The sequence below is a fragment of the Podarcis muralis genome, chromosome 18, assembly GCF_964188315.1.
Source record: "Podarcis muralis chromosome 18, rPodMur119.hap1.1, whole genome shotgun sequence".
Taxonomy (NCBI): Eukaryota; Metazoa; Chordata; class Lepidosauria; order Squamata; family Lacertidae; genus Podarcis; species Podarcis muralis.
In genome coordinates this window covers 8,084,923-8,095,413 of record NC_135672.1, presented here as the reverse complement: position 1 = coordinate 8,095,413, position 10,491 = coordinate 8,084,923, and the positions used below count along the sequence as shown (strand labels likewise).

Below are 10,491 nucleotides of genomic sequence, written 5' to 3'. Positions count from 1 at the left end.
TGGTTATCTCCTGCTTGGACTACTGCAAAGTGCTCTTCGTGGGGCTACCTTTGAAGGTAACTCAGAAATAACAACCAAGAACGTGGCTGCCAGACTGGTGATTGGGAGCAGCCGCCGAGACCATATAACACTGGTCCTGAAAGACCTGCATTGGCTCCCAGGACGTTTCTGAGCACAATTCAAAGTGTTGGTGCTGACCTTGAAAGCCCTAAACGGCCTTGGTCCAGCAGACCTGAAGGAGCATCTCCACCCCCATCGTTCAGCCTCAATCCGTTAGTTGCCATCCGTCCTCTGACCGCCTCCAGGCACTCACACAGGACCTTCACTGCCTTCACTGGTTCTGATTTGAAAGAGAGGTAGAGCTGGGCATCATCCGCATACTGATGAACACCCAGCCTTAACCCCCTAATGCTCTCTCCCAGTGGCTTCATATAGATCAGGAATAGGCGAACTCCGGCCCTCCAGATGTTTGGGACTACAATTCCCATCATCCCTGACTACTGGTCCTGTTAGCTAGGGATGATGGGAATTGTAGTCCAAACATCTGGAGGGCTGGAGTTTGCCTATGCCTGGTATAGATGTTAAAAAGCATGGGGGAGAGGACGGAGCCCTGAGGCACCCCACAGATGAGAGCCCAGCGGTCTGAACACTCAGCCTCCAACACCACTTTCTGGACACTGCCCAGGAGGAAAGAGAGGAACCACCGCATAAGTTTCCCTGTTTAGGGAAACTGTTTAATAGGTTATTATATTTTAATATTCTGTTGGAAGCCGCCCAGAGTGGCTGGGGAAACCCAGCCAGATGGGCGGGGTATAAATAAATTATTATTATTATTATTTCCCCCAACTCCTCTGGACAGTCCAGGAGGAGACCCTGGTCAATGGTATCAAAAAGCGCTGAGAGATCCACAGCTCAAAAGAAGTCATTTCTTTATTCTGGAAGTAAAACAATTCTACGGAGGTACAAAAACATTAGCGGCACTTCAGGCTGGATTTCTCGGGACCGGCGCTGATTCCAGGGCTCACCCAAAGTTCCTCTTGACCTGCACTCGGACAGTTCCAAGTGCTTGCCTCCTTGTCCTTCTCCTTTCCCAGAAAAAACAAACAAACCCTGCTCTTTAGCTCGAAATAGGAACAAACAGCAACCCACTGGAAACCCACGGCTGTTTGCTCCGAATGAGCACTAAAGAGCAGTTTCCCACCCCAGAGGGCGGCAGCAAGACTAGAGGAATTGTGGTGTTACAAAAGAAAGGCCACCAACGGAGGCTACGCAAGATTCATGCTGGAACCACATTAAGAGAAGGGTGGGGTCTTTTTTTCCACCCCCATGGCATTGGGAAGAAACTTGAGAAATTGAGGAGGGGGGTAGGGAAGAGAAATATTGTCAAAAACTGAAAGCCACAACAGGGTAGGAGGGCAAGAGTGAAGGAGGAGACATTTCACTAATAGTTAAAACAATAGTTCAAACCTACGTTAAAAGCATTGGGATTTCCTGAATCTAAATCTAGAAAACCAAGATTTACAGGGCACACATGGATAGCTCAGTCAATAGGGCAAAAGACCCCCTAATCCCAGGGGCCGTGGGTTCGAGTCCCAAGTTGGGCAAAAGTTTCCTGCGTTGAAGGGGGCTGGACTAGTTAGAGGACCGCCATGGGTCCCGTCCAACTCTACAATTCCGTGTTAGATGATGGCCAGTGTCAGTCTTACTCAAGAGTAGACGAGCTGAAAATAATGCACATAGCTCACTTGGCTCCAGTCGTTTCAAGAGGTTTGCAGCCACTGTCAGTCCTACTCGCAAGTAGAACCATGACATGCTGGGCACGGGTCTACTTGGGAGTAGGGCCAGCAGTAGATGCAACCCATTGCTTCGGGACATTAATTTCATTCGGTCAACTCTTGAGTAGAACTTAGCTTGAGAAAACCATTTCTCTCTCTCTCTCTCTTTTTTTTAATAGTAAATTCCAAAAATTCTAGTGGCCCCCAGATTGGGTAAGCAATTTACCCAAGGCTCCTTCTCCTCCCATTTCAAAATTTCTGAGTTCTGAGCTATTTGCTAGGGACTTTAAATGCCCCTAAGTGGCGGCAGTGGGGGAATAGGACAATATTCTCTTTCTAGAGGACGGGAGATGTGTTTGACAAACACACAAAGCGGCTCATCGTTCAGACCATTTTTTCCCTTGTCGCCGCCACCATTCAGCATTCCCAAAAGGCACATCTAAATTACAACAGGTGCTGTTGGGAACCTCTGCTCAGCCAGAAACACCTGGGAACTGTAGTTCTGCAAAAAGAAAATAAAAAAGCACCAGGTCTTTGAGACGGGGAACCTATGGTCCTCCAGATGTGCTGGGAGCCAAGAGCCACAACATCTGGAGGGCTACAGGTTCGGTATCCTCGACTTCCTTGCAATACTACGGTTCCCAAGGATTCTCTGCAGCCGTCGCAGATTTCCGAAAAGCACAGCACAGAAGATCTAAAGTTCCTTCTCCGGTTCGGAGGGCTCCTTTTGCGGGGTCTTGGGCTTTTCGGCGGGGTCTTCCTGCGCCTGGGAGCCAACTCCCTCTGGCTCTGGAAGCTCCACCAGGTTGGGCGCAAAAGGGCCCACCACCCACGGGAGGGGGACGTTTTGCACGACGTAGTCCAACATCTCATCCATCGAGCTGCGCGCCTTGGCGATGCTCTCGCGGCTCTGGCTCAGGAGGGCGGCCGGCACGTCTTGGAAGGAGCGAGCCCCGGAGAAGGAGGAGTGGAGACCCTCGACGGTTTGGCGGAGCTGCTGGACTCTGTCCTGGATCCCGGAGGGAAGGCCTTGGACACTGGACACGAGGGTGACGCAGGAGAGCTGCAGCTGCTGGGTGAGGCCCCTAAGCAGGGCGAGAGACTGGGATTCCACCTGGGAGAATAATAATAATAATAATAATAATAATAATAATAATAATTAATAATAAAAAATTTTATTTATACCCCACCCTCCCCAGCCAAGACGGGGCTCAGGGCGGCTAACAACCAATAATAAAAACAAGGTGATTGAAATACAACTTAAAAAACAAGATTAAAATACATTAAAACAATAAAATGCAGCCTCATCACAGGAGGAGAAAGGAAAAAAGAAAAGAGGGGGAGGGAATCAAATTGATTCCAAGCCAAAGGCCAGGTGGAACAACTCTGTCTTACAGGCCCTGCGGAAAGAAATCAGATCCTGCAGGGCCCTGGTCTCATGAGGCAGAGCGTTCCACCAGGCCGGAGCCAGTGTTGAAAAGGCCCTGCTCTGGTTGAAGCTAATCTGACTTCCTTAGGGCCCGGGACCACTAGGGTGTTGCTATTTATGCACCGTAAGGTCCTCCGTGAGAAACAAGGAACCGCATTGGCAACCTTGCGCAAAGTCCCCCCCGCTTTAGAAACCAGCATTACTTCCACCTCAAGAGGGACTAGAACCTTGGCCTTTGTTCAAAATCTACAGTGGTACCTTGGTTCTCAAACACCGGAAACCCGGACGCAAGTGTTCCGGGTTTCGAACATTTGTCAGAAGCCGAATGTCCGATGCGGCTGCCGGCTATAGTTTCCGGGGCGCCTGCACCAATCAGAAGCCGCGCCTTGGTTTTCGAACATTTTGGAAGTCAAATGGACTTCCGGAACGGATTAAGTTTGGTGCTTTTGTTTTTGCTATTTTGTGTTTTTGAGGCTCTTTTGGTTAGTTTATTTTTGTGACTGTGCGGAACCCAGTTCAGCTACTGATGGATGGATTGATTGATTGATTGATTGATTGATTGTGTGACTGCGGCAATGGATAAAAGCCCCCCATCCAAACAATGACTATCATCAGCGCAGGTAAGAAAATGCCGTATTTTTCACTCTATAAGACGCACCAGACCACAAGACGCACCTAGTTTTTGGAGGAGGAAAACAAGAAAAAAAATATTCTGAATCTCAGAAGCCAGAACAGCAAGAGGGATCGCTGTGCAGTGAAAGCAGCAATCCCTCTTGCTGTTCTGGCTTCTGGGATAGCTGTGCAGCCTGCATTCGCTCCATAAGACGCACACACATTTCCCCTTACTTTTTAGGAGGGGGAAAGTGAGTCTTATAGAGCAAAAAATATGGTAGTTTATTTCTGTGACTGTCCGGAACCCAGTTCAGCTACTGATGGATTGATTGTGCGACTGCGGCAATGGATAAAAGCCCCCCATCCAAACAAGGACTATTATCAGCGCAGGTAAGAAAATAATACTGAAAAAGTGTGCTGACCCCTGGTGTACAGCATCAGATTCTTGACCGCAGGGTTGTCTCTCAAGGGATCTTTTTTGGGGTGGGAGGTGGGTAACTGGTCATTGGTTTTTAGAAGGGGCTGGTCTCCCCCCCCCCCGCCCCCCTGAGCGAAAGGGAGGAGCTACCTCTGGCTGCACCAAGGAGTGCTGTGGCTCATCACTTTGAGCTTGCTTCTGGTTCCAATCCAGCCACATCTGATGCAACTTCTCTTGGCTGCCATGTACCTTGCGGTCCACTCCCTGTTTGACATGTTCCATCTGACAAGGGACAAGAAAGGGTGGGAGGGGAACCACACCAGAAGCTTGCTTTTCTTTTCGTTTAAAAAAATAAATAAAAACCCAGTCGTTCTCCTGCACCTGCTATTGCTTATAGGTCAAGAAGAGCCCTTTGGCTCTCGAGATGGAGTGGGACTACAACTCCCATCAGCCTCAGCAAGAATGACCAAGGACAATGGGAGCTGTAGTTCTGCAACGTCTGGAGGGCCACAGGTTCCCCTGCACCTTTTATAGAATCATGGAGTTGGGCGGAACCCCAAAGATCATCCGTTTCAAAAGGTGTCACTCTGGCGAATGCGGCAGATTGAACATGAAACCTCGATGTCATCAGCACTGCGCTCTGAGTTATGTATAGACAAGGCCTGATGTGGATGGAGAATTGTTTTATGCCTCCATGCAATGCAGCCATTGCTTACCAACTCTGCAGTCCATGCGGTTGTTTTCACCATGGTCCTCAAACATCGCCTGCTTAAATCTCACTCCGTTCCAGCCGCCCAGTGCACATGCCATCCAACCAAGCCCCGAACCTCCGTCCCCAACACACCGCGGTGCCCCGAAAGTGGACAGAGGAGAGCTTCTCTCGCAACATTAGAGGGCAGTGGGCATCCCACAAAGCTGGGTGTTGGAAGAAGTCCTTATTCTGACAACTGAACTGTGGAACTCTCTGCCACAGGAGGCCGTGACAGCCAGCACTTTGGGTGGCTTTAAAATAGGGTTGTGGATGGATGGGACAAACTCATGGACCAGAAGGCTATCAGCAGATCCTAGGGACGATGGCTGCCTTCCACGTCCACCGTCAGATGTGGCAGGGCTCGGAATACTGGTTTCTGGGAATTAGAAACTGCTGTTGTGCTTGCACCCTGCTTGCCAGATTCCCAGAAGAATCTGGGTGATCACTAGCCCACTGGCCTGTTCTGGCAAGCTCTCCTTTATGCCCTAGAACCCGTGCGTCTTCTACCCATTCAACCCAACCCCTCTAATCATTTGCCAACAATACATCGCTGGAACCTTCACCTTGGGCAGCTGAAATGCGCCTTATGTGATGTCATAGCAGTTCAGCCAATGGGCACTTCTCAAGCTGTAAATCACTTTTATTTATTAAGCTCATAGGGTGGCTTACAACATAAAGGTAAAGGCACCCCTGCCCGTACGGGCCAGTTGTGTCCGACTCTAGGGTTGCGTGCTCATCTCGCTCTAGAGGCCGTGAGCCGGCGCCGTCCGAAGACACTTCCGGGTCACGTGGCCAGCGTGACGAAGCTGCAGCTGGTGAGCCAGCACCAGCACAGCACATGGAAACACCGTTTACCTTCCCGCTATAAAGTAGTCCCTATTTATCTAGTTGCACTTAAGAGTGCTTTCGAACTGCTAGGTGGGTAGGAGCTGGGACCGAAGGACGGGAGCTCACCCCGCCGCGGGGATTTGAACCACCGACCATACGATCGGCAAGTCCTAGGAACTGAGGTTTTACCCACAGCGCCACCCGCGTCCCTTGGCTTACAACATAACCCCCCACAAAATACACGATAGTAAAATATCCCAATAAACCACATGCCCGCCACCCCAGACATAAGCAGCCCTAGCCCAGTTAAGGAGTGCATAGAGTATAGATTAGAAACAAAAGGCTCTGGATCTGTTTTCGGGGCATTCTTACCAGCTCGATGGTTTGGTGCAGCTGGGCGAGGGCATCTTGGGTACTCTGCTTGGCATCCCTCAACTTGCCCAGAGAGTGCTGGTAGGCTCGGTGGCGGAGTTTGGCCGAGAGAGACCCCAGGCGCACAAAGTAGCTCCTCTGCTCCTTCTGCTGCTCCACGGTGGAGATTTCAAAACCCTCGACGGAGGTAGCGAGTTCAGCTGGGAATGAGAGAGGGGTGGTGGTTATGGTGGCGTTAAAGGTATCAGTTCAATATGCACAAAACGCTATGTCTAAATGCCTAGTACTTAAAATGCTATGCACACAAGTTTGCACCATGCAGGAGGTTTCACTCTGGCAAATGCGGCAGAAAAGTTTGGATGTTTCTATTTCAGTCATTAGCAGTGGTACAGCGTAGGTTGCCAGTGTACAGGGTAAGGAAAGTACTGTGGCCCCTAAACTGCGGGGAGAAGCAATCCTTCGTCACAGACAAGGGAAAGTTCAGGGGAAAGTTCCCACCATGCGAGAGGCGGTCCCTATTCTGCCCATCAGGGACTTGGGACCTCTGGGACCAACTGGCGACATCATGGTTCATGGTGAGAACAGGGTAACCGTTCAGACAGGGGGGCAGAAATATATATAGTATGATAAACATAGCCCCCTCCTGTTAAATACCAGACATTTGTCCAGGAACTGGTTTTTAATATATTTTATTGCTTTACTGCCTGTGTGTTTGCTGCCTTGAGTAACTTTGGGAGGGAGGGAGGCCTATAAATTTAACGAATGATACGAATAAAATAACTCCCTTAACGAGGATACCTACCCAGTTCTTTGTCCGTCATCGGGAGATAATGGTCCACTAGCTCTTCAGACTTGCCCAGGACCACATCCATGCCAGTGGTGACCATTTGACCCACTCTGGACCCCAGGACGGTGTTCACACTGCCAGCCACCACCGATCTGGTCATCTGCACGCCACCGTGTACGGCCCCTTTGGCCATTTCCACCACCCCGCTCACGCCGCCAGCCACAGCATCCTTCGCCCCGTTGAGGGTACCGGAGACAGTGTCCCGGGCCCCTGTCACTTTGGTGGAGACCAGTTCCTTCGTGTCTGCAACCACCTGGAAAATTGTGAGCAAAATGCTATGAACCAAAGTTTGCACTAGACAGGAGGTTTCACTCTGGCAAATGCGGCAGAAATGGCTGGATGTTTCCATTTCAGTCTTTAGAAGTGGCGCAGAGTGGGTTCCTAGCGTTCGGGGTAAGGCAAGTATTGTGCCCCCTAAGCTGTGGGGAGAAGTAATCCTACGTCACAGACAGGGATAAGTTCCCATCATGCGAGTGTCGGTCTCTACTCTGCAAGATAAAATACGACGGCGTGTTCTTGACATTCCAGCTCCAAGAGTTTCTCGAACATGGTGACGAATTAAGAGTTTTGCACCAGCAGAATCTTGCTGTGCAACAGAACACATAAAGCAGGTTGCTGTTTACATTGTGGGATGTGATCCATGAGAGACAGTCAAGTACAACATTCCTTGTAATCCTAGAGAAGACATGCGAGGGAATGTTTGGTCCAGCCAGTCGAAACTTCCTGTTCCTCCTGGCTGGAGCATCCTTCCTTTTGCATGTGATAGAAACGCAGATAATGTACCATTGAGCAGAGCATGTCAGGAAAGAAGAAAAAAATTACCAACCTTCTCTGATGGCTGTTGCAAAATAGGCAGTTTCTCTTCCAATTTGTCCAACCCCTTGCAAGCATACTGATTGGCCGTTGCAACTAAAAAGACACAGAGATTAATTAATTAATCTCAGAGATTAATGCATTAAAAGAAAACGTGATGAAGATGATGTATAGATGGTACATCACACCAGTTAAGTTAGCAAAAATGTATAAAGTCAGTAAAAAATGTTGGAAATGTAAAGAAAAGGAAGGATTATTTTATCATATGTGGCGGGAATGTAAAAAGGTGAAATGCTATATAATGAGTTGAAAAAGATGTTGAAATATACATTAAAAAAAACAAACCAGAAGCATTTTTACTTGGCATTCTAGGTCAGGACATTAATAGGCAAGATGTTAAATTGTTTTTATATGCAACAACTGGGGCAAGAGTATTGTTAGCCCAGAAATGGAAACAAGAAGAAATTCTGAAGAACGGCAGACAAAATTAATGGACTATGCAGAATTGGACAAAATGACAGGAAGGATTCGAAACCTGCGGGACCAGAGATTTACAGAAGTATATGAAATATTTGAAGAGCAACTGTAATCAACAAATTACGCCAGTAGGACTACAAGACGTTTTGTAAGGAGAAATATACGAAGTGTTACAAAGTAGAAAAAGATAAGAGATATTGGTTATGAGTTTGAAATGTAATACGGAAGGTAAGAAATGCATACTGAGAGATTAGATTGGAAAATTTCCAGACAGGATTGATGGAAGTCAAAAATTTGAATAAGATGTAAAAGTATGTTTAATTACTGTTGAAAATGATATGTTAAAAAAACTATTAAATATATATATATGGGTGTGATCTACGAGATCATTCTTTTTGTGTCACGCCTGGGGACGCGGGTGGCGCTGTGGGTAAAAGCCTCAGCGCCTAGGGCTTGCCGATCGAAAGGTTGGCGGTTCGAATCCCTGCGGCAGGGTGCGCTCCCGTTGTTCGGTCCCAGCACCTGCCAACCTAGCAGTTCGAAAGCACCCCCGGGTGCAAGTAGATAAATAGGGACCGCTTACAAGCGGGAAGGTAAACGGCGTTTCCGTGTGTGGCTCTGGCTCGCCAGAGCAGCGATGTCACGCTGGCCACGTGACCCGGAAGTGTCTCCGGACAGCGCTGGCCCCCGGCCTCTTGAGTGAGATGGGCGCACAACCCTAGAGTCTGTCAAGACTGGCCCGTACGGGCAGGGGTACCTTTACCTTTACCTTTATGCACCGAAAACATATTCAAAGCATGCGACTCCCTTCCCCTGCCGAAGAATTCTGGAAACCATAGTTTGCCAGTGGCGAGGCGCCAACTACAGTTCCCAGGATCCTCTGGGGGAACGCCCTGCGCTTTAAGCACACAGTGAGGAGGTGAGGGTACGTGCCACAGTTTCTCAACCTCAGCGCGGCACAAGACACGCAACAAAGCAACAAATCAACAGCGTCACCCACTCTGAGGCTCCAGCTTGGTCAAGAGAGGTTGGGCGCCGCCAACGGCCGCCGCCGTGAGGGTCTTCACGCTCTTCTCTGCCACGTCGCAAACGGACTTGAGGTAGGGGTGGGTCTCTTTTGTGGAGGCGTAAGCTGAGGAGACCATGTCGAAGGTCGAACTGACCAGTGGGAGGCTGACCACTCGACTGACCACATTCTACCAGAAAGAGAAGAATTATTATTATCACTTGGGCAGCTCATTTTCAGTGGTGCCTTGGTTCTCAAACGCCTTGGTTCCCAAACGCCGAAAACCCAGAAGTGTGTGTTCCGGTTTTCGAACATTTGTCGGGAGCCGAACGTCCGATGCGGCTGTCGGCTATGGTTTCCGGGGCGCCTGCACCAATCAGAAGCTGCGCCTTGGTTTTCGAACATTTCAGAAGTCAAACGGACTTCCGGAATGGATTAAGTTTGCCACTTTCGTTTTTGCTATTTATTTTTGAGGCTTTTTCGGTTTATTTGTTTTTGTGACTGTGTAGAGCCCAGTTCAGCTACTGATGGATTGATTGTGTGACTGCGGCAATTGATACCCCCCCCCATCCAAACAATGACTATCACCAGCGCAGGTAAGAAAGCATTTTAATTTTTATCCTCTACAATACAGTCTTATTTATTTTATAGTACAGTACATTGTTTCCTGGGGACGCGGGTGGTGCTGTGGGTTAAACCACAGAGCCTAGGGCTTGCCGATCAGAGGGTCGGCGGTTCGAATCCCCACAACGGGGTGAGCTCCTGTTGCTCGGTCCCTGCTCCTGCCAACCTAGCAGTTCGAAAGCACATCAAAGTGCAAGTAGATCAATAGGTACCACTCCAGTGGGAAGGTAAATGGCGTTTCCGTGCACTGCTCTGGTTCTCCAGAAGCGGCTTAGTCATGCTGGCCACATGACCCAGAAGCTGTACGCCGGCCCCTTCGGCCAGTAAAGCGAGATGAGCGCCGCAACCCCAGAGTCGGCCACGACTGGACCTAATGGTCAGGAGTCCCTTTACCTTTGTGTACATTGCAGCAGCCTTTGGCTATGTGCAATAAAACTGACTGACTGACTGACTGAAATCTCCTACCTGGAATAGAGGGGCGCAATTATTTGGCCATGGAGACAGAAGGGGCAGATCAGGGCCCAGAAACCGCCAGCGAC

At 49.2% G+C, this 10,491-nt stretch overlaps 1 protein-coding gene across 2 annotated transcripts; it reads right to left on the bottom strand.

Annotated features, from left to right (window-relative positions):
• Positions 1 to 912: 912 nt before the first annotated feature.
• On the bottom strand, positions 913 to 9,549 carry LOC114588288 (perilipin-3-like). Of its 2 annotated transcripts, XM_077921988.1 has the most exons (6): positions 9,323 to 9,547; positions 7,859 to 7,941; positions 6,988 to 7,285; positions 6,186 to 6,385; positions 4,385 to 4,516; positions 913 to 2,889 (listed from the first exon to the last, which is right to left on the bottom strand). In XM_077921988.1, the coding sequence occupies exons 1-6, from the start codon at positions 9,465 to 9,467 to the stop codon at positions 2,470 to 2,472; spliced, it is 1,278 nt and encodes a 425-aa protein (XP_077778114.1). In that variant the 5' UTR covers positions 9,468 to 9,547; the 3' UTR covers positions 913 to 2,469. The 2 variants fall into 2 exon arrangements, with proteins under 2 accessions (XP_077778114.1, XP_077778115.1); XM_077921989.1 differs by lacking the exon at positions 4,385 to 4,516 and having other exon boundaries at positions 9,323 to 9,549.
• Positions 9,550 to 10,491: the final 942 nt, after the last annotated feature.